At 42.0% G+C, this 27,638-nt stretch overlaps 1 protein-coding gene across 1 annotated transcript in view; it reads right to left on the minus strand.

The window, feature by feature from the left end:
• The window catches only part of MDN1 (midasin AAA ATPase 1), a 163,204-nt gene that overhangs the window by 66,549 nt on the left and 69,017 nt on the right, over positions 1-27,638 (minus strand). The window contains exons 33-48 of the mRNA XM_084622359.1: positions 27,276-27,405; positions 24,734-24,949; positions 22,009-22,206; positions 16,622-16,830; positions 15,362-15,484; positions 14,346-14,543; positions 14,126-14,233; positions 12,189-12,377; positions 10,427-10,516; positions 10,044-10,304; positions 9,548-9,818; positions 8,260-8,419; positions 7,880-7,996; positions 3,054-3,262; positions 1,628-1,773; positions 462-664 (exon numbers count right to left, since the gene is read on the minus strand). Of these exons, the coding sequence (XP_084478485.1) occupies positions 462-664; positions 1,628-1,773; positions 3,054-3,262; positions 7,880-7,996; positions 8,260-8,419; positions 9,548-9,818; positions 10,044-10,304; positions 10,427-10,516; positions 12,189-12,377; positions 14,126-14,233; positions 14,346-14,543; positions 15,362-15,484; positions 16,622-16,830; positions 22,009-22,206; positions 24,734-24,949; positions 27,276-27,405 (2,828 nt within the window). The remainder of the gene's footprint in view (positions 1-461; positions 665-1,627; positions 1,774-3,053; positions 3,263-7,879; positions 7,997-8,259; positions 8,420-9,547; positions 9,819-10,043; positions 10,305-10,426; positions 10,517-12,188; positions 12,378-14,125; positions 14,234-14,345; positions 14,544-15,361; positions 15,485-16,621; positions 16,831-22,008; positions 22,207-24,733; positions 24,950-27,275; positions 27,406-27,638) is intronic.

A 27,638-nucleotide genomic window follows, 5' to 3' on the forward strand; every position in this document is an offset into this window, starting at 1 on the left:
CACTTCAGAGTAAGAATGTGGGCACCCACCTTCTTCATAGTGTCAGGGTATTCAATATATTTGTTAGACTACTTAAACTGTAAGGTAGATTACTCAGTAAGGGCAGAAAGAACTGTGTACGCTATTGGACCTTAATTCAATTAATTTGTAAGAAAACTGGGGCAGGGCTGGGGAAGAGAATAAAAAGATACTTAAAATCTAAGATGCCTTGCCTTGCCCATTTCTATATAATTCTGAATACCTTAATCCAGGTTAATGTAGACTGAGAATGTTTATTCATTTGAAAATCAAAACAAAACAGATATTGAGGGTTCAGAGTAAACGTAAAAAGTTAGCCACACATCCCTGATTGAATAGCATCGTGGTGACACCATTTACTGATAGTGGATACAGTAACAGAGTGTTAAACCTGTATTATTTGTTGCTCATTCTTTAACCAAAAAAAAGTGTCTCTTGCCCACCTGCTGTTTTTCAGGCTCAGTCTGTTCAGACAATATGCTAGGACCTGTCCGTCACTCTGGACTGTAGAAAGAAGTGAGTCTTCAGCTAAAAACAGACCCGTAGGTAGAGAGTCTGGCCACAATCCCATTGCTAGCAGGGAGTCACCCCAAGTTGCATGGGAAGTCAGAGCTGAAACATGCTTCATTACCAACTCCAGCACAAGCTAAAACAGAACAGCATAGAGCAATTCAGCATTATGTATTCAAACATGCATTCAGATACTACTACTCAGGCAGGGTTTTAATTAAGAATATACATAATCTTACTTTATTACAGATTTCATATTAAAAGATCTCAAAGCACTTCAACCACAACTAAAACACATGATACTCAGCTGCTTGTAACAGCACATAATAGTGAACAGTAAGATAGGAAGCCAATACCACCATATTCAGGTGGAACTTCAGGCTGACAGAACAATTTCTCCAGGCTGTAAATCGGCTAGAGCTACCGCCTCTAACTATTGCTTGAGGAGACATGGAATGTAAATAATAAATTAACAGATCTCATCTTTAAGTCTCATCTTAAGAGACAATGGTTCACACTGCAGAAGTGGAGTAAGGAGGCTAGAAGCAGCTGGATTTGCCAGCTGGGGAATTACCTAGCACACGGGTTCAGATTAAATGCCCTATCCTACTGCATGCTCCCATGACCTCCATGACCAGTTTTAGGGGAATGCCTGGGGGCATGGAGAATGTGTCATGGAAGGCGAAGATGTAGCTGAAGTACACTGTACACTTCAGCCATTCTGTGGCACAGAAAGGCCTCTTGGGAAACCACTGCAGTATGGGTTAAGTCAGAGAATTCCCAGGGGTACTCCAGATTACACTGGGCCAAAGAAACCCCTAGAACCCACTGAACCCCGGAAGTGTGAAAGCAGTTTAAAACTACCTTTTCTCTGCTCTCCATCAGGCTGCGACTCTTGACAAGTGCAGCTCAAAACTGGGGCCTGAAACTCCCAAGAGCACAATGCTCTCCAACAGCATGCTAGGGCCTTTCACAGGACAGAGTGCTGCTTTCAGCATCACCAACCCTCCTTCTGGCAGCAGTCTTTTCTAGGAATTTCGATATTGTTGTTCATTTGTGAAAAAACACAACACAGTTTTAAGGAGAATGAAACATTTACCTTTTGGTTCATCTGGGACTGCTGTGAGCGGACGTACACTTCCCAGCAAGCTCTGTAAAAACTCTTCACTAAACCAAGGCCTCGATGCAACTGTTGTACAATTAGTGTAGTAGCATGAATCAAAGATGACAATGACAACACAGAACCTGAAAAAGCAATGAATATTAATATCAGCCAACCATTTCTGTAGAACATTCCAGATACTTTAATTTGCCAACACCCTCCCTTCTGACCATACTCACCTGCTGGGGGCACACACTATCACTCTATAGTGCCTTGAAGCAGAGCACCCAACATTAATGAAATATGCCTTGCATTACCCCCAGGCAAGGTAGCAAATATCCCCATTTTACAAGCAGAGAAAATTAGACCAACAGAAGTTAAATGGAGCATCACTAACTCAAAAATCACTTTTTGCCTGTAAATGATTATATCTGTTACAAGACAGACCTAAAATTACATTATCTGAAACAGTAGAGAAATGTCTATTTTTTCCTAGCTATTCAGTGCACAGCCAGTCTCTCTGCCTCGGCTATATGGTCACACTCAAGTTTCCCATGGGTCTATCATGCAGCCACATGGGAAAAAGACTTTTAAAAATGTGATTATAAAACTACAAAAGCACACCTGCTTCAAATCCCAGGCCTATCTAAACCTTACCTTTTTTAAAAAATTGTCTAAATTTTAAGATGATTGTGTCATTTTAAGTGACTTGGCCAAGGTCAAACATCAAGTGGCAGATTTGGGAATAGAAACCAAATTTCCAGATTCCCAGTTCTTCTCTTTCAGATGATCTCTTTCCACAGAGCCACCCACTGAGAGAAATTTTTCCATGCTAACTGAATTAATCCCAGCCTAGACAGAATGTAAATACAACTCATTCTTTATTAAATTATACTTATAGTTCTTATAAAAGACTGCACTGACAAAGGAGACAGATGTGTTGCAGACATGTCATACTGATCATGCAGAAGGAAATTTAAAGTAGTACTAAGGACCACAACACCACTTTAGCCTTTACCATGGGGCTTGAGTGATACAAGGGCCTTGTGCAAGTCTTTTCTCCTGTGCTGATTTTCAACCAGAATAAGTTTATTGTCATTCACAACCCACCTTCCCCCCCGGCTGCCCCTCTCTGCATTCTGCGGACTCTTGCACAATTCATAGCAATGTAAAGAGAAATCATAAGTGTGTGGTGGGATCTCTTGAGCTTTATAATTCACACCTAGTCCTTGAAGAGCAGAAATGAAAGAAAAAACCTAATTATACTAAAAGCATCTGCCTCTCTACTTTAACTGGACATAACGCACATTGGAGGGACCAGAATATTCCAGTCTTAACATTCAGTGCCAAGCCTAGGGCCACACAAGATATATAATGCCCAGGCAGGGAGTATTTACTGAACTGTTAAGGCGGCTTGTCTCACCTGCTATAGTTTCTTTAGTTTCTGAATGTACAGCCATGAGTGCATTGCATACACTGTCTCCTTGTAAGCCCAGTCCATGCAGCAACACCTTCATGTCCAGATTGTCCAATAAACTCCCATCACTTTCCCCAGGAATGTAAATCTCAATCCCACGGTTCCTCATGGCTCGGGATATTTCCCCATGAAAAGGATCCATTGAAAGGAAAAGCCTATTAAATATGCAGAACAGATTAATAAAATAATTAAGATTCACTTTAGAACCACTAAGTTTGCTCTGCAGAGAATGCCACAGCAAATAAAATAATCAATTAAATAATGCTAATAAAGTGTTAAATACTGAGGAAAGAGAGGTTACCTCTCTTCCATAACCAGAGTTCTCAGAGATGTGTGATCCCTATCTGTGTTCCACAGTGGCTATGCATGCACTTCACATGCCTGAAACTGGAAGATTCTTTCTAGTAGCATATCTGTGCACTCTCTCTTTGTACTCTGAAGTTAAAGACTCATAGACTTTAAGGCCAGAAGGGACCATCATGATCATCTTGTCTGACCTCCTGCACATTGCAGGCCACAGAAACTCACCCACCCTCGTAGCATGCCTGTAATAGACACATAACCTTTGGCTGTTTTACTGAAGTCCTCAAATCATGATTTGAAGACTGAGGGTATAAGAGGCAGTGCAGACCACCCACCTCTCAAGTTTCTTCTCTACTACGATCCAAAGCATAGGGGAAGGAGAGCTGGTAACAGAAAACAGACAGGGATGTCTCATCTCGAGAAACTCTGGTTATGGAAGGTAGGTAACCTCTCTTTCTTCTTCAAGTGCTGGTCCCTAAGGGTATTTCATTTTGGATGACTGTCAAAACAGGACTCATGAAGGAGGAGGGTAAAGGATGCATCAGTTGAGGAGGCATGCACCAGGGAATAGTGTCTTGTGAAGGTATGGAATGGAACTCCATGTGGCTGCTTGGCATATGTAAACAAGAGGTACTCCCCGAAGTGAAGCTGACAAAGTGGGACCACACATGGTGTAGTGGAGGAATCTCAGACAACAACAGAGAAAGACACAATCCAAAATCCACTTAGTCTTTACGATGAGACAGCTTTCCCTCTCATGCATTCTGCAAAGGCAACCAAGAGTCTGAGTGAATTCCTAAAGGGTTTTTTTTTTTTGCTTTGTAGATGGAATGGAGTCTCTGTTCCTCCTTGGTAGTGTGAGGCTCAGGAAAATATACATAAAGTTATGAACTGATTTACTTGCAAATTGGAGACTACTTTGAGGACAAATTTAGGGTGGAATTATGAGGAAACCTTATCTTTATGGAATATGGTGTAAGGTGGGTCATCCATTAGGGTTCCCATTTCTCCCACCCTTTTGTCCAAAGTGAAGGCCACAAGGAAAGCAACTTTCACAGCTAAATGGGATAGTGAGCATAGTGCTAGCAGTTCAAAAGGTGGCTTACTTAGTTACTGTTGAAAGGACCAAAGTTCAGATCCCAAGTAGGAGCAGGTTTAATTACTGGAGGAAAGGTTCTGAGTAAACCCTTCAGAAACTGCAGTTGCTGGATTCATGAAGATGGAATAGTTGTCAGTCAGAGGGTAGAAGGTGCTGACTGTTGCTAAGTGAAACCAAAGCGAGCTAGGGGAAAGAACAATCCAAGAGGGTAGGGATGCCTGTTTCCTGCGGGGACCATAGTGACATCCAGCCCAAATAGAATATCATTTCCACTTAGCTAATTAACATTTCCGGGTAGATTCTTTTCTGCTGTTGCTACGGATAACTAAGAGCTGCCAAACATTGCTGCTCTAGGTTCAATGCCCATCCAAATATTACACTGCCAGGCTAAGTGTCTTCAGATATCTGATCCTGCCTGCGTTCTGCGTCAGGAGGTCTGGGAAGGATAAAGTACTGATCAATGGACAGGATTACAGTCAAAGGAGAACAGGGAACCAAAACAGCAGCAACCATTTGGGAGCAATGAGGATGATCACCACTTTATCCTGCTGGATCTTTCTGAGAACTCGAATTAGGAGGGTTGGGGGAGAAGGTGTACATCAGATTTCCCAACAATGGAATCAGAAGGGCATCTCCTCTGGAGTTTGGACCCTGTGCTCCATTGGAGCAGTTCATCACGCACTTCTTGTTGTCCTGCAACAGGTCCAAAGTCGGAGATCCCCACTGATGGAACATCTCCCTCACATATTGTGAGCCTCCCATTCACGATCCATCAAGAAGTGATGGCTGAAGCTGCCTACCGAAGTGTTGTGGATTCCAGGGTGGTGTACTGCTGACAGTGTAATTTGATGATGGATGCACTGATCCCACAGGTGAACTGACTCTATACAAAGAGGTGTAGATCTTGCTCCTCTTCCTCTCCCCCCCACCCTCTTGTTGATACACAACTCTACCCCGATATAAGGCGATCCGATATAACCCGAATTTGTATATAACAACGAGGTAAAGCATTTCCTCCCCCTGTACCTCCCAGGCTTGCACAAGCCTGGGAGGGAGGGGGGAGAAGCGGAGCGGCGGCACGCTCAGGCGAGGAGGCGGAGTGGAGGTGAGATCGGGCGGGGCGGGGGGCGCACGGGGAGGGCCGCAGCAAGTAACTGGGGAGGTGGGGCGCAGAGGAACCGCTCCCCGCCCCAGCTCACCTCTACTCCGCCTCCTCCCCCAAGCGTGCCGCTGCTCCGCTTCTCCCCGCTCCCTCCCTCCCAGGTTTGCCGCGCCAAACAGCTGATTCGTGGCAAGCCTCGAAGGGAAAGAGGGAAGGGGGGGAGAAGCGGCGCGGCGGCATGCTCAGGGGAAGAGGCAGAGATGAGCTGGGGTGGGGAGCTGCCAGTGGGTGCTCTGCACCCACCAATTTTTCTCCATGGGTGCTCCAGTCCCGGAGCACCCACGCAGTTGGCACCTATGGCGGCAGCATGTCTGGCTCCGACACGCTGCTCTGAGCATCGTGTTAAGGGGGCCGGGCCAGGGGGTTGGATAAGGGGCAGAGGGTCTCGGGGGGCGGTCAGGGAACAGGGAGCAGGGGGGGTTGGATGGGTCAGGGGTTCTGAGGGGTCCGTCGGGGGCAGGAAGTAGGTGGGAATCGGAGAGGGGGCGGGGCCAGGCTGTTTGGGGAGGCACAGCCTTCCCTACCCAGCCCTCCATAGCAAGTTCGATATAACGCGGTTTCACATATAACGCAGTAAGATTTTTTGGCTCCCGAGGACCGCGTTATATCGGGGTAGAGGTGTATAATATATTGGTCATATTGTCCAACATCACTGGACATGTTGGGAGTGAATAAGTAGCAAGCATCTTTTGCAGGCCTCCGAGACTAATTTCTGTTCTAGTAGATTTATACACATTCTTGGCTCACAGGAGGGTCCATGTCCCCTCAGCTCTATGTTCATCTAGACATGCACTACAATTTAACAGAGACATGTCCGTGATTAACATCTTCTGGGGAGGCGGTGGAGTGAAAGGAACTCCCACACACACCTGTTCTTTGTCTTGCCACAAAGTTAGAGCATCCCACACACTGTTAGGGATTGTCCCTACTGTGCTTGCTTAGCACATAAACCATGCAAAGCCAGGCATGTAGGCACTGGAGTCAGAGTCTGGAAAACCAGGTAATTTCGGCATAAGACAGATGTGGTACGTCCAAACCAATGTTTGTGCACTCTTTCTGAGAAGGCGGATCAGAATGCTCGTGGATTGGAATCTGTCTCTGGAAAGGCTGGCTCTGAGTGAGTCCAGAGATGCTCCCATGAAATCTATAGCCTGTGATGGTGCTGAAGTGTAGTTGTAGCCATGTCAGTCCCAGATACTAGAGACACAAGAGGGGTGAGGTAATATCTTTTACTGGACCAGCTGCTGTTGGAGAGAGAGAGAGAAAAGCCTTTCAGCTCTGTGTGGCTTGAAATCTTCTCTCTCTCTCACCAATGGAAGCTGGTCCAAAAAAAGGTATTACCTCATCCTCCTTGGTGCCAAAGTGGACTTTTCTACATTTATACAGATTTCTAACACTGTTAGGAGCGTCAGCAAGGATGAAGTTGATGAGATTACCTCGTGACAAGATTTCCATGCCAGGAAGAAGGGAGAGCAGTGTGGTGAAGAGGAAAACCCCCAAAGGGGAAAAACAGACTCCCAAGACCCTAACTATACTAAAACTATCTAACAAGATGTGTTTTTGAACTATTTACACATAAAGTTGAAGGACGAGTTTTGAGGACACTGGAGTGTTCCATCTCACACCGTGCAGCAGTAAGAAGGAATTGGAGAAGTGCCCAGTCTGTACTGTCCCTTATAGCCTTGGTTCAGAACACGAGGAGACACAGTACTTAGGTGTGGACCAAAACGGACATTACTAACAAGAATCTTCCAATCCCACAGTGGACCAGCATGCACGGAACTTACTCAGGCAGATTCCCAGTGAACTCAATGTGAGTTCACCTTATGTAAGTTCACCTTAGCATTAGGACACAAATTTATGTTAACTTCCCTTTAAAGTTATTTGGATCAATTATATAAAGCACCCTCTGCCTCTGTTCTGCCTCTCTATTTGGACAGAAAGAGGTGTTAAACTCATTCAGCAAAAACCCAAAAACACAGGCAAATTCTTCTGTGGTCACCCCCTAACAAGACATTCTTGCTGCAGAAGGCTATTTAGATGTGAAGAGATTTTGGAGGACAGTAGAAAACCATCCAATTGTAACAATGCTGGAGTTGCTATGTGCCCTCAGAGCATTTAAATTGCCACTACCAGTGTAAGTTGTTTTTTCAGTCAAAACCCAACAAAAATATAAAGTAACTTCACAGAAGTAAAGAAATGGAGCACCTGAAATTCGGATGAGGGGCAACAGTAGGGGTGGTGCCATCTATCACACCTCTCTCACTCATGGTAAGGACGCCCCCAGGTTCGAGTAGAGCATTCAAGCGGTCCAGCACTGATGGACTACATTCAAAAGAAAGTTTACATGAGTTGCAAATTATCTTTCATCATCAATCCCAGTTAATCAAAACACTATAATCCAAAAATGAAGAGCTGAAGTGATAATCAAAGCAGTTGGAAAAGAACTTTTACTAACTAGATACTGTGCCATCAGACTAACTTTTTCAGCTTTAGAAAATTTTTATGAACGACTGAAGGGCCAAGTGAACAAGGGAGGTAGAAAGAGGTTTATTGACTGAAGAAATGAAATTACTGTATGCTCTTACTTGCAGAAGTTTACATTGTCCATTAAAAGCCAGTCCCCAGATTGCAACGCCTGAATCAACATTCCATCAACCCATTCAAAAGTGCCATGACTGTTACCATCCACAGACTGAACAAGCTGCAGCCTGAAATGTCGAAATTCTTCCATCAGTCTCGAAAACTCTGAAACAGAACACATCTTGTAATCACTACTTCTATTACTGGCCAAGACAGCCTTCATTTCCAGTGAAGTGACAAGCTAGTAGTTTACTGAGTAAACTAAATGAGCCACTGCTGGATTTCACATTTCCTCCACATTAGAGAACTATGTAATTTAGGCCCTTATGCAACTGGATCCATGTGCCCAAGATCTACATGGATACAGGGTCTTGGCAGGGTGGATACAGCTGCAAGATTTGGAACTTAGAGTCTACTACATCTAACACAGGGGGCGAGGTTAATAGATACTAATGGTGCATTTTTATTAAATGCTGAAAAGAGCAGTTGACAGGATTTAATTAGAAATGCATCACCCTCCTGAAATTGATGAAAATGTGTCCACTTTTTATTCTAGACATTAACTGCAAGAACAAACATCCCCAAGTTCCCCTCTTCAGAGGGGCAAGACAAGGATGCCAACTACCTCCATAACCATTTCCTTTAGCTTTGGAAATCCAGCCATTGGAATTAGAAAGACAGTGGTAAAAATTTGTGGAGAGGAAGACCATAAAATAAATCTTATATGCAACAATATTCTACTATTAAAATCAAGATGCAGATATCAATACAACTGCTATCGAACATCTCTCAATTTGGCCTTGTAATTGGTTATAAAGTTGAACTGGGAGGATTTACTATTGTCAATTTAATCCAACAGTTCCCTTTCCCTCCATTTGTTTGTTACATGCATATATTTTGCATGCTATGAACTCCCCACAGGCACAGGAGTCCACCCACACCAAACTCACTGAAGCTCTGGGGTTCTCGATTATAAGCTCTTTGAGGCATGAGCTGTCCCTCATTACATATTTGTAAAATATCCAGTACAACAAGACCCTGATTTTGGCTGCTGCGCAGTACCATAGTACATTTGTATAATAAAACAAATCTGAAGAAACCACTAATAAAGAACCTTTCTAACAGATGAACTGTGTGTTACATATGCAGAGTTCATAGTAGCTTCAGAGATAAGCAATGAAAAACCAGGAATCATTTTCAACATTTCATTAGATCTATAACTTGGCACAGAGTTGTCCGTACCTGGAATATTTAATTTTCAGTGCTTTGATTTCAAATAAGCTCTGTACATACCTGCTTTTGAATAAGAGTTTATTTTGTTGTTTAGTCGCTGGATAAGTGCAAGTATTCCCTCTAGTTTGTTCACCAGTTCACTTGTGACACTTCTACTCCCTTCACCCAGAGATTTGGGTTTAAAGTTAAGGATGAAACTGCTCCAAGCACGCAACACAACTTCAGCATCATCGGGACAGATTTCAGTCAGAAGGAGACTGTCCCTTATTAGTGTCCTCACAGCACTCTCCACTTTCTCTAGTAGGCACTGCCATGGCCGAATGACATCAACCTGCAACATTAAGCGGTTACTATATCCAGAAAGCCATAGTATATAGATACTATTCAGTGCTTTAACTCTAATGTCACAACTACTATATATAGTTGGATAAACTTTAGTTGGTGTTGGTCCTGCTTTGAGCAGGGGGTTGGACTAGATGACCTCCTGAGGTCCCTTCCAACCCTAATATTCTATGATTCTATGAAATTACCTCCCATCCCCAAAAATAATATTTACCTGTTCAAATCCACCTAAGAGTTCAGTTGTATCCATAGCACTGTTCATTGCCATAACCTTTAATCGATGACCTGTCAGGTGAGCCAGAAGTTCAACAAGGCTGGTCTTCCCAACAGCTGCAGGACCCACCAATATTACCATCCAGCCCATATGCACACATTTCATTATGGACTCAAGGGACTGCAGGGAATGATGTAAAAGAGACAGACGTCTGCAAGGGGGAGGAATATAGTTGCCACGAGCAAGAACTGAGTAGCCAATCTAAAAAGAATTAATAAACACACTTAAGTATGTTGATGGGGGGCGATGAAGGCAAGAGAAGGGAAAATGGAAGCTCAAGTTTACGGTGATAAAAAAAATCACCTCTTTTTAATTTATCTTACCTGAACATTATAAGGAGTGATGAGAAACTGTCTGGTTCCCCTATATGGATTAGAATTCTGGCCAAAAACATCCCTGAATATGGAAATGACCTAAAATAGCCAAAAGAAAGGTTAAAAAAAGATGAATCAGCCTAGATTTCTACAGTGTGGGGATTATGTTTTATTTCTGTAGAAATTTTCACTGTGAGCTACCCCAAAGCGCTTTACCAACTTATTCACGGTTTATTCAAAGGGATCATTTCATCCAGCAATGAAATGCTGCAACTGTTTTGCAGCACTCATCAGCAATTCCACAAGTCCTTCAGACTTAGCAAATCATGGCTTCTTATCACAGAACATGGAACACAATTTAATACTACCAGTACCTCTTTTCTTTAACTGAGTACAGGCAGAGAAGCCAGCCAGTAAAGCTTCTGAAATAGCATATAGAAAGAGACAATGCGGATCAAGGAAAGGGGAAAGAATGAAACATAAGGGAAAAATGACCAAGCAGCTATTTGGCACAAAAGTTTAGTCTTATGGTTTGATAAATTTTCAGTCTAGGTTGTTTGGTTATTTTTATTTAAACTGTAATGAGGAAAATGAAAGGAGTATTAGAGAGCAGGAGGAGTCTGAGTGGTATAAAGCTAACCCAAATAAATGAATTTTAGGGGGGACTTAAAGTAAGTAAGTGGGTTTGCTTGGCATACTGAACAAGGGAGACAGTTTCAAGCCTGGGGAGTGGCGTGAAAAAAGGCACTGTCAAATGGGAGAAGACATAGGGTTCAATAAAGCCAAAGAAGCTGGCAGAATATAATACAGAAGGGTGGTGGTAGATGGCGACAAAATGTAAGTAGGGTGACACTGTACAACACATTCACGTTACAGATAATGGCTTTGAAGGATGCAGAAACGAAACAAAGCCAGTGGAGGAAAAAACAACAACCTTGCAACATTAACTAAGTAGATTACACTACTCACCCTCCCTCCCACAGCTGTCGACCAATTGCTACTCAATTCCTAGATCCTTCCACATATCATTACTAATTTTCTTCCCAACTTCACAACCTTCGGTCCCCATCCACTCATGAAATTCAGGTCATTCCATAAGAACGTGTAAGGTATTTTTGCATAAATACTGATATTTAATAGATGACCTGAGAAATGTTTTATATTGTTTTGCCCTTGTAAAAGTATTTTGCTGCTGCCAGTAGCAGAGAAGTAAGGGTGGCAATGCCATACTATGCCACCCTTACTTCTGTGCTGTTGCTGGCAGCGGCACTGCTTTCAGAGCTGGGCATCCATATATGTGCTTGTATGGTGGGAGTGAGGGGCATAAACAATTACAGATACAAAGCGGGGGGACGGGGGGCGTGATCAACGTTTGAGAACCACTGTCTTACACGAATAGCTTTAGAAACAATAGGTATTTCAAAAGGAAATTAGGAAAAGGTACATGAAGGATGTCTGAAAATTTTCCTTTGTGTGCAACAGTAATTTCTACAGGAAAACTGTCAAATATCATTGCATTTACATAAAAAGAAAAGGAGGACTTGTGGCACCTTAGAAACTAACCAATTTATTTGAGCATAAGCTTTCGTGAGCTATAGCTCACGAAAGCTTATGCTCAAATAAATTGGTTAGTCGCTAAGGTGCCACAAGTACTCCTTTTCTTTTTGCGAATACAGACTAACACGGCTGTTACTCTGAAACCTGCATTTACATAGGCATTACTGGAAACATGTAACAATCAAGGAACAGAGAGCAAGGATGTACAGCTCACCTTCTCTTGGTCTTCTCTGGTTCTCATTCTTTCACCATAGACCAAAAATACATGTTGGCCTGGATCATAGCATCCTGGTGACTGATCAACAAGTATCAGCTGACACCAGCGGAAAAGATCACGCAGGTTAAATTCCCAGGGTCCTCCTTTCTGTCCCCACTTCTTGAGAGCATTAACCTCTTGATCAATCTGGAGAAAGCAGCAGTTCAAAATCTTTTTATTTCACTCACATATGCAGTCATCTTAGAAATATTTTTAAAAGCCAAGTAGACCTGTGTCATTAGGCTCTGCTCACCTGATGTAGAGAACATTGCCAATAGGAGTTAGGAGCCCTGCTCACTTCATTGTCGCTGTCAGGAGCCATCTGGGGTCTGTTGCCACCAGATTCAGCCCACCCAAAATGAAGGTGGTCTTTTATCTCCTAATGACCTAACATCTTAGTCATTGCATGAACTCACATTTCTTTTGCAATCTGCCAATATCCTTTCAGTGATATTCCACCATATAATAATTCTACATAAGGCATATAATTAGGCATGGAAGGATTAAATTTTAATCAGTAATGCCAGTAAACATTGATTTAACTGTACACACACAAACTAATGAAAAAATATTTCCATCAATAATCAAAATTTACAGATGGGCAAAGAAAGAAAAATGCTGCTTGAGAACTTAAGAGTTGGATTTAAGGATATTTACTTCGGATATTTTGATATGTGATGTTGACAATTTGTGTTTTAATGGTTATAAAGGTTTAGCTTTTTGAATCACAACATTTACTGTCATTTACTAATTATTGTGTACCCAATCAATATCCCAATAAATTCCCTCAACTGTGAAAATTTGATAAAAATAAAAATAATGGTTAAAACCTATAATTTTGTGCAACTGTGAAAATTTAAATTGATAAAAATTGAAAAAGTGCTTAAACTAAACATCAATATTGTCTGTTGAAATAATAAAAAAAAATTTAATGCAGCCAAGTGTACATATAATATATATTCTTTTATCTCTTCATACTTTTCTTGGCTTTAAAGGTCAGCTATTTTATCTCTCTCTCTCTCACACACACACACACAAAAGAAAAGCCCCCTCAGATAAAATTCTTTCAGTGGACTTTATCACAATGCCAACTTTAGTAGAATTGACAGCTTGGAGAGTAGATGTGCTCCTTCCCCAAGTCTCCTCAGATATGGCCAAACAGGGATAACTATCTGTTTTAGAAGCAACTCGATAAGCACGTCAAAAATCTTATCTTTGTTTGTAAACCAGTCCAACCCCAATGACTCAGTGGAGGGGATTTTTCTGCAATAAAAGTCTTTGAAATTAGACTCATTTGAATTAAACTTTTACAATGTATTGTGGACTTAGAAAAAGTAAGTTTGAAAACGTTTAGGACACTAATGTGCAGAACAACAGGCCTTAAACCCTAAACAGAGCACTTCTATGTCTTGAGGCACCATAAATTAGAAGCTATTGAATGCCTGTTAAAATAGACTAAATTCTGGATGTTGGTTATCTCTGTATCTATTGCTAAAAGGATTTATCCATTATGGTCTTCTCTTGTGATTGTAACTGATCATCCCGCAAATATACTAAAAATACCCTGCATACCCACAAAAGCCTCTATTGCTCAACATACTTCAATTTCTACTTTTCCTAGAGTATAGTCCTTTTCACAGCATTCTATGATAAATAACAGCCTTAAATCCAGAAACAGAAATGTAACTCAGTTTTGTAAAAACAAAGCTTTGGTTTTCCCTCATGTTTCTAGAATAGCCCACACTCAGTGAGAACAATTATTTTTCAAATTCACCTGTCAGCATTGTCACCCCAAAACTACCCTCTATATATTTTTTTAAACGTTTCTCACTCATTCTGCCTACCTCAGACAACTGTTTTCATCAGTACAAATCTGAAAAGTAAACATATTTTACCTTGTTATTGAAAGCAACCATTTTAGCAATAATATTTTTGTCGATGGCAGGAAACAGGGTATTCCCAATGAACTCCATATCTGCAGCTGTAAGTGGATCAACATATACCTGCAGGACCAAGAACACATGGAGGAATTTATGTAGTGTGCATGTGGGTTACATCACAAGAAGGACACAAAAAAGAATCATAGGCATAACCTGAAATGAATGCATGACTTGCCTGTGTAAATCTATTAAGAAAGGACTTGGGCAGCCCCTTTCTTCCACCTCCTTGTCTGTAGGGATTCTGGCATCCAAAGATCTTCGTCTTCTTATGTTGCACATGAAAACTCATCCCTAATTCTGGGATGTAAATCTCTGCTCGGTGATCAAAGCAGGCATTTAGTCCTTCTAATACAGACTGAGAAGCCAGATTTAACTATTTGAAAAAAGAAATAAGATGAAATAATGTTGTTCAAAAGTGGCCTCCACTTTAGCAGGCTATAATTTAAACACAAATGTGATTCAACTTTTCTTGCCTGTCCAAACATGATCATACATGACTATCCACAGCTAACAAATCCCACATTATGGCACTGCACTAGTGGGTAAGGTAAGGTTTTTCTGTTCTATTTACATTCTTTTACAATGCCCTCACCAACGTATCTGAGCATGATTGCATTATAGATGTCTATTTTCAAGCATTCATTTTTCCTTTTGAACTATTTTCATGCTACTCCTAAATCCACAGATTAAATGTTTTATCAAGTTAATAAAGTTAGTTGAGATATTTATGTTACACAAATGCTTAAAAATTGTGTTTCGCACAACAGAGGAAATTAGGGTGGGTTTGTTTTTTAATATACACAAATAGCTAAAGACACAATTTCTTTTCAAAACATCATACTTAGTATAACTGTAGTCCAGGTCTCCATGAGGAATGCATACTTTGCTACATACAAAACATTTTTAAAAAGAAATAACTTGCAGTCAGTTTAAGGGTAACATTTTCAAAAGTGCTTTAAGCAACTTAGGAGTCTAAATCCATTTTCAAAAGTGACTGCAGACTTTTAGGAGCTTAACTTTCATTGAAAGTCAGTGGAATTAGGGGCCTACGTCTCATTTTCAAAGATGATTTAGGCACTTCCAACCATGTCATTTAGCTGGTTGTGAAAATTTTACCCCAAACACCCATAAATCACCACTTCTCTTCTCCTAAATATTCCCATTTTATCGGTTTGCCAGACTTGCATTCACCTCATCTAATACAATCCAGTGTCCACCCTTTAATGCTGCAAGCAGGGGTCCATCACGCCAGGCAAATTCTCCTCCCTTTCCACCTTCCACAGGCAAGTCTGTCCCAAATAAATCTGTCACATCCTTGGGGAAACAGAGGAAGAAAGCAAAGATTTAAAACTAGATAAAAGGTTACCAGATTTCGAGCTTGCTTTGCATTTTTGCTTATTTTTTAAAAGCTAAGATCTAGTTATGCATTTAAAATTGATGATAGTTAAAAGAAGATATTCTACATTTTCCATATTGGGACTTCAGTCACCAAATACAGTATGCAGAACAATGCAAGAACATGAATGTCAGCCTCCAGCAAAGACTATGACTACCCTAGAGAGCTTACAGCAGCACAGCTGCACTGATGCAGCTGCATTGCTGTAAGATCCCTGTGTAGCCACTCTAAGGCCTGGTCTACACTCGGAGGGGAAACTGATCTAAGATAACGCAACTTCAGCTACGAGAATAGCGTAGCTGAAGTTGACATATCTTTAGATCGACTTAGAATCACTTACTTCGTGTCCTCGCAGCGCGGGATCCATGTTCACCGCTCCCCTGTCAACTCCGCTTCCCCCTCTCACCGTGGTGGAGTTCCAGAGTCCACGGCAGAGCAATCGGGGATCGATTTATCGCGTCTACACTAGATGCGATAAATCGATCCCCGATAGATTGATCGCTACCCGCCAACCCGGCAGGTAGCGTAGACATGGCCACAGTCAATGGGAGAGAGATCTCCCATCAACTTAATTAATCCACCCCCAACAAGTGGCAGTGGCTATGCCGGCGGAGAAGCTCTCCTGCTGACATAGCACTGTCCACGCTGGCCTTAAAATTGACATAAATTATGTTGCTCAAGGGGGTGGCGAATTCATACCCCTGAGCAATATAATTTATATTGACTTCGGCTATGGCTACACTACAGCTTAAGTCTTTCAAACAAGTTTGCAGCACTCAAACTATATGCAGCGTACGTGATGATCTGCACATTGTAATCAGCACAGAGCACAGTTTCTGGAAACAACAGCGGCTCTCTGCTCTGTCATGACACTCCACTCCTCATTAGTCTAATCTCAAGACTGATGAGGGAAGCCGGACAATTATGACTCAACATCTGAGTTTACAAGTGTAACCACTCATGCTTCATAAAATAAGAAACCAAAATAATATTTTACATATGGATCTACACATTTTTTTAAAAAAAATCAATTACCGGGTAATATTTTACCCTACCGTTTGCTCAGACAGGTTGATTCGAACAAGGCAATTTCCTGAAGCCTTTGCCAATGCTGCTACTAGACTGGTCTTGCCCACGCCTGGAGACCCCTCCAGCAGAATGGGTTTGTTAAGCTGTAAGGCTCTTAACAGCCTTTGTGCATTCACTGCTGTAGTTCCTGCATTTAAAGCATAATCTGAAACACTGTTCCTCTGAAAAACAGGGCCTACGATGAAGAGAAAGCAAAACAAAATTAAACCACAGACTAAATATTACAGATATTTAGAATATTTTAGATCACGTTTTCTAAAGTCCTATTAACTTGCCAACTGCTTTTTCACCCTACTACAGCGCGTGATGGAAGATAGACCAGTAACTAAATTATGTATCAAGCAGTTATCCTCAGAAATCTGGCAGACATATTTAGTGTTTGATATTCGGTTTGACCTCAGCGCAGTCTCCATTTGTTCATGCATAATTTTGTGCATACACACACACCTGCACATGCACTTTTTGCAATGCGTTTTGGACATGGAATTTTAAAACCTGTAGGTGTTCATGAACCAAAGTGGAGGGAAAGTTTATGAATCTGTTCACACATTGCCAGTTTTGTGAGCCAAAGTTAAGTGCCCTCTCATGCAAGCATTTACTTTACTCTGGTTATAGAACACATCCTGGAGAAAACATTGATCTTCTTGCCCACCAGAAACCTTCACCTTTAGAGCTCACTGTAATTTCAATAGTAAATCACCATTTCTCACGTATGCAAGGTGTTAGTCACTATCCTTCTTTAAAGATTTCGATATTTGTTTCCTAGGAAAGAGGTATTCTCCCCTTTTGGGTGCCAGTTATCCTGTTAGAAAGTAAACCATGTATAACTTTGTATAAGATTCTGTGATTAGATGTATTTATAAGAGCCAGTCACCTAAGTTCCCTCTAAGCTGTGTGGCTTTGCAGCAGCCTATCAAGGGCCACACATGAGCTCAGGGCTACAGTGGGAAGAGGTGCCTCCCCCGCAGCTCTAGCCCCAGAGCTGCCACGGCCAGGGAGAGAGATTATTCCCCAGCCCCGGAATTGCCATGGCTGGGTAGAGGCGGGGATAGGTGCCCCAGCCCCAGCGTTGCCATGGCCAGGGAGAGGCGCCTCTCCCCCGGCCCCAGCACAGGTACTGCTGCGGGGAGAGGGCTGGGGGAAGTCCTCTCCCCCACGTGGCCAGGGGGCAGCCTGCACCCCAAGTCCCTCATCCCCGGCCCCACCCCAGAGCCCGCACCCCCAGTTGGGGCCCTCACCTCAACCCTCTGCCCCAGCCCTGAGCCCACTCCCACACTCTGAACCCCTCTGCCCCGGCCCCTCTCCCACCACACATCACCTCCATATTGGTGCACATAACAAAATTCATTCTGCACATGCATGGGAAAAATTAGAGGGAACATTGCCCGTCACCATGTTTTTGAATGTTTCAAGTTAGGCACTGGCTATAATACAACAGAGACATGCTCTAAACAGGGATGTCCAATCTAAGGCCCACCAGGGCATTTCATAAGGCCTGCTTCAACACAATACACTAACTGATTCATTAGTATTTTGTCGTCATGATTACATCATTTTAGTTTGCACAAGTGTGCAAATAGACAATACCGTACAATTGAGAAACAACCTATCTAAATACTTATGAAACAAGCTGAACTTAAAATATAACTCAATACAGGTGACTTTAAACTTATTCAAATATGTAGAATCTGTTTGGCCCACACACATTTAGGGTTAGGCTTATGTGACCTTCCTCCATAATCAGACTGGGTACTACTGCTCTGAATTGTGCAATGTTATAAAATAAAAGTTAGCCAAATGAATTATGAGTCAGCACTCTGACTCCCACCACTCTTTTCCATCCCAGCACATTTCTCCTTACTTATAAACACCTGAAAACATTCCATCCTTCCAAAAGAGTGTGCGTTATATGACAAACTTCTTATTTAGAACTCTTCCATTTTTCTTTATATTAGACCTCTCCATTTGTCTACACATTTATTTTTGTTTAAATAAAATCGACATGCCTGCTGCCTAAAAAAAAGAGACTTTACATCAGTAAAGTCACAATCAAAATATATTATCCTGCCAATAACTGGCTCCACCAAAAGGACAGTCTCCAAATTTACAACTCCCATGATGTCACACTAAAGAGCACACAGGCTAAGGTAACACCTCCATCCACTTCTCTTCTCAGTCATTAAAAGCATACACAAATTTAACTCAGACAGAGGCTTCCCCCAAAGAGCTGGCAGCAACTTCTCGTTAAGTGGCACCGAGTGAAACACCCTTCCTTATTCCCCTGGTCTGCAAATCTAGTTACAGAAACACTATCTTTAATCTCATCAGTAATGAAAGTATGAAGGGAGAGTGAGCTCTTACATAGCCAGACCATATACAGAGCTTCAGAGAAGCCAGCAATATCCAGTTTGTCTGGACATAGATAAGCCCTTGCAGCATAAAGAGCACAGGTGCAGCATGCTCAGCATAGCTAAACAGGTCGGCTACTGTGTCCTGCACTACCCTAATATCTCCGGTGGACTTCAGAGGTGCATCAGAGTCACCCAATCTAGAGAGTGACAAGGATTGCATGAGGGAACACAGGTCACAACATCCTGACCAGGCGCAGATAGAAAAAAATTTTGACACTTAGATCAGACACTGTAGCAGATAAGGGTCCAAAATAACCCCTGTGCTGCACACCTTGGATTAAGGGAAGGCACAACACTTCATAGCATAGAACCCCTCACCACCACAGATCAGTTCTCCCATTCCCCACCAGCATCACCTCTCTTTTTTCTGGGTTGAACTTCAGGCATTTCACCTTGATCCATGCCTCTCAAGCAGACACTGGATAAGCAGAGAGACTGTATTGCCTGGCTTTGATGAAAGACCTAGCTTTTAGCTATCAGCACAATGGGTATTATAGTACGAATCCATTAATGTGGTTTTATCAGTGGCATCAAAATGCACAGCCCACATGATGTATGTGGCCTGCATGACACATTCAGATTGTGCAGAATCTCATCTTTTTTTTTTTTTTTAATAGGGTTTCTAGTCCTCATGGCAACAGAGATAATCTTCCACACATGAACTGAATGTAACTGATGCCATGATATCTGCCAAGTCAGAAAAAAACATCCTGAAACAAAGACTCAGGGGTATGAACTTTATTGTCCACTTTTGACCAGTCTAGAGTTGTCAACTTTAACGCACAATGACCACACTTCAATGTCAATATTAATTATTCCATTGCTGATTATTTTAGCAAATGGAACAGCAAAAGGATGGGTGTAAAGCCCTACGGGGAAAGGGAATTAGGAGTTGCTTCAGAGAAGAAAATGCAGAGAGAACAGAGGAGATACACAGAGGGAAGACGGAGAGTGAAAAAGAGAAAAGAAGAGAACGAAAAAGAGAAACAAAGGACAGAAGTAGTTGTGGCCTAAACAGGAGCAGATTTTCCTTTGTAAGTGATACAAAATATGCCAATGACATGCTGAGTAAACAGTTCAGTTACTACATAATGGCTGTGTTTCTCCCTTGATCTCTCTGCAAACATCCCACTGATCTTAATGGCACCCCCAATGCTGTGGAATGCTGGGATCATGAAATCCCGAATTCATATCATGTCCTGCAGAATTAAACATGGAATCCAGCCCTCTTCCCTGAGCAAGTCTGAAGAGACAAGAGAGAGAAGAGAAGACAACAAGATGAAACCCTACAAGATCTCTTATGAAAACTTCGCAGAATGACATGCAATTTCCCCAACACTGCTGTTGTTGGACTTCTCAGAAAGGAGGGAAGAGATGCTAAATAACCCCATCCACTCATTCCACAGTCCATAGACAGATCAGTATCACCCCACAGTAAACAGCAGGAAAAGGAACTAGTAGGTCTAATAAAGTCATCGAACAGACAGCAGAACTTAGTCGGTCACCAAGAGATCCATTGGCCAAGAAAACCCATGCAGATAGACACTATCATTCACTGAAATAAAACCCTCCGGGACAAGGAAATCAGAAGTTTCAAAACAACATTAGAGCCGCTTCCTCAAAACCTTCTCAGCCAGCTTTACCTACAAAAAAGGCTCAAAACCCAAAGGTAATTTGTAGGACTACCATTGTCAAGAAATGGTTTCTTATATAAGGGCCCATGACCGCTTCTCTGACAGAAGCTGCCTAGATGCATGCATCCGATGAAGTGAGCTGTAGCTCACGAAAGCTTATGCTCAAATAAATTGGTTAGTCTCTAAGGTGCCACAAGTACTCCTTTTCTTTTTGCGAATACAGACTAACATGGCTGTTACTCTGAAACTAGAGAAAACAGTTTCACTCAACAACTGACCCAAACTGCTAGCCTGCAGCAGCAGCAAGACACCTGGTGAACTTATGTGGTCTTGGTATCTCATAGGCTGTAGGCCACAACTCACCTAGTTCCTCCATAAGCAGACACTAATGATCCCCAATACAGCACATTTTCCATCTACTTTGTGGATGGAATCTTAAATATCAGCTTCCTGTATCCAAACAAAGTAAAATACAATACACCAGGTTGTCCAATGCTAAAACACAATTCTGTTGGTCTAGATTCCCTAGATGCTATGGTGGGAGAAGAAGAGGCAGATAAAAATAAAACTTTTAGACTTCATTATAGCTGCAGCACAAGATTGCAGAAACTATGCCACAATCAAACTCAGAGCCATGAACGTCACCAGTACTAGTGTCCCTCCAATTCACCTGTGTACTAACGGGGCACAATGACAACAATGGGAGGAGAGGGGAAGTTTGATGCCCTATATCAGTGTTTAAGAGGAAAAGAGATCTTATTGTCCTAGCCAGTCCACAAGCAGAATGGTCCAAATATTACACAATAAGAATATCTAGGTTCGCATATCATACTCAGTCCTGTGGTACCCACATACTCTCCCTTGGAATTCTAAGGCTGCAATGGGTCAGTCAGTAAGTCTCTAACAGTGGAGCAATAAGATAGGTTCCCATTCCTTGAGAAGTGGATGGATGAGCACTGCCCATGGCCCAAAGCTAGCAGCTGATCTGACCATGAAAACTGAGATATCATTACACACCAAAATTGAGGTCAGATGAAGTGTAATATGCCTGAAGCAGCCACTCAAAGTAAAAAAAAAAATGGTTGCTTACAGATATGGCTTTCTAAAAAGGGTGGAACAATTATATTAGATATGCTTGGAAATACTCTGCAGCGCTTTTATAAAAAGAAAAGAGGTTGTGTCTTTATTTTTAGAACACATGAATTACAGCGTAGTTCCCCACATATCTTGGGGCTAAGGCTAGTACTTGATAAGTCATTAAAAACAAAACATGGGATGAATGTTCCCCACCCCACAAAAAACACTTGCCTCTTGGTATAAAAAATGGATGGACTCCGATGAAGTTTTCCATCCATATAAATTCTCTCTCCTTTGTTCTGTAGTAAATCCTCAGTTCATCCTTCTGATATTCCGTAAGCTCAACAATAGTGCAAAGTTTCTCACATAAGAATTTCAGACATTTTTCACGAGCGGATAAAGCAGTATCAGCAGAGCAAGATGTTGTACCTATATTAAAGAAAACAAAAGGAAGTAAAATAAGATTTCCAACTGCAGCCAGTTGCTTTCATTTCAAAATTCAGAAACACATGGACAGCCAACAGTATAGAAACTGCAGTGCAGTAAACTACAGTGAATGCACAGTGCTGAGCTCAACCAAATACTGTTAGTGAATTCAACAAAGACACACACACATGTATGAAATATAGATCTACAGATACAGTAGCATTGTTTTCCAGAAGGCACAAGGTGCTTGATGTCTCATCACAACTGTATTACTGCCTTGAATTAAAAATCAAAAAGGTGAAGGTTAATCAACCTACTGTACTATAGGTGGGGCAGGGTAACACTGCCTATTATTAAAGTTGCCTCACACTTCCCATTAAAAGATCCTGTTTATAGCTGCTTATAACTATGCAAAACTTCAACAGTTTGGGCTGAAATTTTCCAGGCCAGATGTCTGCTTAAGGCAGATTTTTTGGAGAAATTCACATGCTTATGTTTGTCAGTTTTCAAGTCTGAGGGAAGAAGGGAAACACCCTACAACAGGAGATAGGAGGAGGGGGTACTGACTGGACAAGAAGATTGGGAGTAGGAACCAGAGGTTGAGAAGCAGGGGGAGAAGAAACAGATCCGACAAGGAACTGGGTCCACAGGAAGAACTGGGACTGATTAGGCAAAGTTACCGGAATGGGGAGACAAACAGGTTGAGAAACCTGGGAGCATGGGGGTGGGGGCAGGAGGAGGAAAGAGAGACGAATTGGATAAGGAACTGGGAGGGTAGGAACTGGGATTGGCTGGGCAAGGAGACTGGGACTGGAAAGAGAAGCCTGAGAAATGGAAACAGAGTGGGTGGGGCAAGGGGTGAAGAAGAGACAGGACTGGACCAGACACAGGCCAGACAGGTTGGAGGGAGCAGGGCAAAAAGGGATCAAGCTTCGTGAAGGGTGGAGACAGGCAGAAGAGTCTGTACCCACTAGAGTACACTCCCCTCTAGAGCCTGGAACAGAACCCATGATTGCTGACTCTTACAACTCTTCTGCTGTCAGCAAATATCTGTGGAAACCCACTGGAAAGTCAGTGTCTCATCCCCTTTAGAGGTGGTCGACAGAGGATGAGCACCTACTAATTGCTATCAGTTCTTCTGTGAATGCAAGTGGCAAAGGTCTCTGCTGCGGATCTAAAGGTCCCAACCCTGCTAATGACCCATGTGGGTGTCAATATGAGGCCACAATAGAATTTCTGTTTTTTCCAATTTACTATTTTAAAAGCCTAGGAAGTTACACTCAAAAACACTACAATGAAAGAACATTAAGGTTGCAAACTCAAGCACTCAAAAGTTAGGAAATGCCAGAATTAAGTTTGCCTGTGCAACCTTAATTCAGCCCGCTTATGTGTATACATCATGATACAGTCTTTATTTACATGATAATATAGTTTTTCCACTGGACCCCTCCCTTAATCAGTGGACAGGACAGACCTGCTCTGGGGATGAATCAGGGTTGTGTAGGGAAGGAGGAAGCTACTGTCTGTAGGACCCTGGCCTCATTTGTTGCAGAAGTTGGAAAGTATGTAGGGAAGGAGGGAGGGGATTGCAAAAAGAGAAGGGACGCTCTCTTGATTAAGGCAGTTGAATTCCATCCCTGCCTCTGCCAAAGGAGCTCCTGTGTGATGCTAGGCAAGTCGCTTAACTAAACTTGTCAGATGTGGTCATTAATTGTTTGTTTCTCATTTTCTGGGCACCTGACTTGAAACCCTGAGGTCTGATTTACAGAAGATCTGAGCATCCACAACTGCAGCTGAGGTTAATGGGAGCTGTGCTTTGAACATATGAAGTGCTATATAATGCTAAGTACGCTGAAAAACCAGGTCCTAAGGGCCTCAAATTGGGCACCCAACTTTTTTGGATATTTTTGTCCTTATTCTCTCTGCCTCAGCACCCCATCTGATAATACCCGCTCATCTCACAGGAGTGTTGTGAAGGTAAGTTAATATTTCTGAAACGCTGAGGTACTACAATGAGGAGTCCCAGAGAAGAGCCCAAGAGGAAATTAAAAATTCTGTCTTCAGAGCAGGGCTTGAATACACTGCAGTAAATAAGGCCTCAGGCCACACATTGAATGAGATGGATAAAATAATATCAAATTAGATACTCATTTATTGAGCACTGTCCATACTGGGCACTGAATGAGGCAGGCATCCTATGGAAATATAGTATGTGAACAAGTAATTAAAAACTGTATCACCAGAAATACACGTAAGGGGATGGTGCTTGACTTTGCAACTTTAATGTAGTTTTGTATATGTGCAGTGTGTAGCTTGCTGAACCATTCAAGAAGTCCTTGCTGTTAAAAATGGCAAGCAAAAACACGCTAAGTTAAAGATACTGACAAATGGAAGCAAATATTTTCATCATGCCTTCATTTTAACCAAACTAAACACTGGGATATCAATCAAATATGAAGAGCAAAATAAGAAAAAAAATGTAAAGAGTTAAATATATTCACCTCTTCTTTGATAAGCACTGATGACCTACCTGAACCTATTCCATCAATGTACACCAGGCACGCAGCATGGACAAAAGACGTCACAGGAGAGATGTAAAATAGGCTGTACTCCTCATCTTCTACCATGACATTCATAAAGTTAACCCACGATAAGACGTCCCGGACACTGAGAATACACTGACGCCCAAATTCTTGGTTGGTTAGCCATTCAATAAAGTCCATCATCAGCTCAGCTATGTCTGTCCCTAAAACATAAAAAAAAAAGGAGATGTTGCAATTATAAACTGAATTATATAGGTCATTTCCAGCACAAAGCTGTATAACTAGAACCCTGAAATACAGAAAATCAATCAAGTTCTTCAGATTTGTTTTAAAAAAATATTTGCATTGAAGTGTGGTGCTTTCAATCTTCAAAAAGTGCTCAATGAAAGGGGGAGAGGAGAAGAGTGAAGAACAGATTTATAATCCTCTACAACACACTTTAAAAACTAATACATCCACAAAATTCATCACATGCATTTTATATATAGCATAGGTCAAAAAAAAAGTCATACTGATATGAGGAACTAATGAAATTTAGTTCCTGAAATCAAAGTTTTTTCAGCAAAATACAGAAACTCCTTTCTTTGAGAATGGTTCCCAGATACAGAATTGTGAGCAACAGATGAATTGGTTATTGGGTATCGCTTTTTTTTTTTTTTAATCAAGTATTTGCTATAAGCATTTCAGCAGAAGCACCAGTTTATAGTAGCTTAACAGGTTGCCTGAAAATGTCCTCATCCATAGCAAACAAGGTAGACATGGAAGATTCCACTTTGAATCTGAGATTAGGAAATGGTTCAACACACTAAAGGACCCAAAATAAATCTGATTTCTTCTTTCTTGGGGCTACAAAGAATATGAAGTAACCTTCAAAATTTGTTCCCATCCCCCAGATAATTTTCAGAATAAAAAGGCCTCCCTGATCTTGGAAAAAACAAAGAAAGAGAAAATACCCTTGGAAGATGAAGGATTATCCACTGGGATGAAAAGAAAAAGACCCTCTCCCACAAGGAAAGCATGGAGGAAAAAGGTTAACAGTACCAAATCTTTGTGCCTCTGCTTAGGGACTGACGAGGAATGTTTGGGTTCACTTCCAGGTATTCCTAAAACGAAATTAGTCTAATGCTTCAGAGGGAAATTCCTGACAAATGAGCGACTGCCGAACCCCCAACCCCACCCCAGAAAGATCTGGCAAAAAACCCTGACTGACATCAGGAGCGATGCAGGCTGTCTACATGATCTGTTGGAGAGAGAGATGGGACTGGGAAGGAATTCTGCAAAAAAACGTGCCACAGCAAGAGTTATCAAGCTGCTTGAGCTCCTTGTATTGGAGCCTGGGGCTCAGCTCTAAGGACACCTCTCCCTCTTTTGAACTGTGACCTACTAGAGCAGTCATGAAAACTCAAGGGGAAGGGCAAGCACCAGCAGCTTAGCAGAGAATCTGGAAACGTCGAAGAATTCTGAGAGTACCCCCTGGGAGCGGAGGTTAAAGGCTCCTGGAAAGGTTTAGCAGGCAGAAATAACTCATTGAGCCACTCATGTAATCCACAGGCTAGGCAAAGGAGTGGGGTGGTGTTTGCTAATGAAAGCCCTTTACCTTGTGGAAATCTGAAAAATCTTTTCAGAGTCTGAGGCTATCATGGAAAAAGTTGCTGTTCCCCACAAGTGAGCCCTCGCCCTATTTTACAGGCCTTTCAAAGCCCCAGAAACCTGCTTCCATTGATGCCTCTGGGAAAGCCTCGACTCCCAACATGGGCACGTCTCTCCCCCTTTAGAGAAGCTGAGGGGCTAGTTTAATCTGATTTCCAGAAATGGATCCAGCCTTTGAGCCAATTGCAAAGGTTTCGCTCTCAGAGGAGGACTCTTAAGGCTCCCCACAGCACATAAGTACTGCAGGAGACACAGATGGTTTGTTCATTGCTCTTCCCCCCCAACCCAATCCTTTTCTTTAGCCTTCTCTGGTAGATGCCAGATTTGCACACAGAAGTCACTTTCCTGTATGCCGCTTTGAGTAAAGCAGGTATCTAACTGCAGCAGAGGAAGGAGTACTTCAGGGGGGAAATTGTGCCAGACCAACAGAGGAGGAGGAACCCAGCGTCTGCACTGTCAAAGACTGAACCACCCAAAAGTTAAAATGTAAGGGAACACAAGAGAGAGCTCAGTAAATTAAACCAACAGCCAAGCTGTCAGTAGCAAAGGAAATGAGAGATATGGTCCTGGTCTTTTGTTCCTCCCCAATACCTGAGAAATAGGATAAGATATTGAAGAGGAGGGAAGAGTTCAGGTGGGGAGGGGACCTTTGCATTGCTTTGCTGAAAGCTATCAACTTTTGGTCAGTCACATGGCAATGGAATGCTATGAAGGGAGGAACAGAGGCCAGTGTATGTATCAGTCTGTTTGCAGAGATAGTTGTATTTATGGATGGAAGAAGCATTAGTGTGAATCCTTGCCAAAACCATCTCAATCTGCAAATTCAGTTCTCTCCCCAATGCAGAGTTTAAATTTGACACAAAACTAAATTATACTTACCTTGGTGGTTTATCCTGTCCAGAGACAGTCCTGGATGAAGATTGTGCTTTACGATCTGTATTAAATCCTCACGACTGTTACTCTGTGGACACCATATCTCTGTAAATCTGTTGCGCAGTGCAGGAGAAAGCTGCAGGCAATAAAATATAACTATATAGCCACTACCAGCATACATCATGGCTACTACAGACCTACATTACTTAAGCTTGCATTTAAACTATCATAGGCTAGTAGTTCTAGTGCGTGTGAATTATTAGAACAGTAAATAAACTGACTCCTTTTCGAAATCATGTAGTATTCCTTCTAATAATGATAGGGTGTTTATAGCTATCACTAGTAGGAGAAAATGTGGCTCTTTTAGTG

The sequence above is a fragment of the Lepidochelys olivacea genome, assembly GCF_965140295.1.
Source record: "Lepidochelys olivacea isolate rLepOli2 genome assembly, chromosome: 3".
Taxonomy (NCBI): domain Eukaryota; kingdom Metazoa; phylum Chordata; order Testudines; family Cheloniidae; genus Lepidochelys; species Lepidochelys olivacea.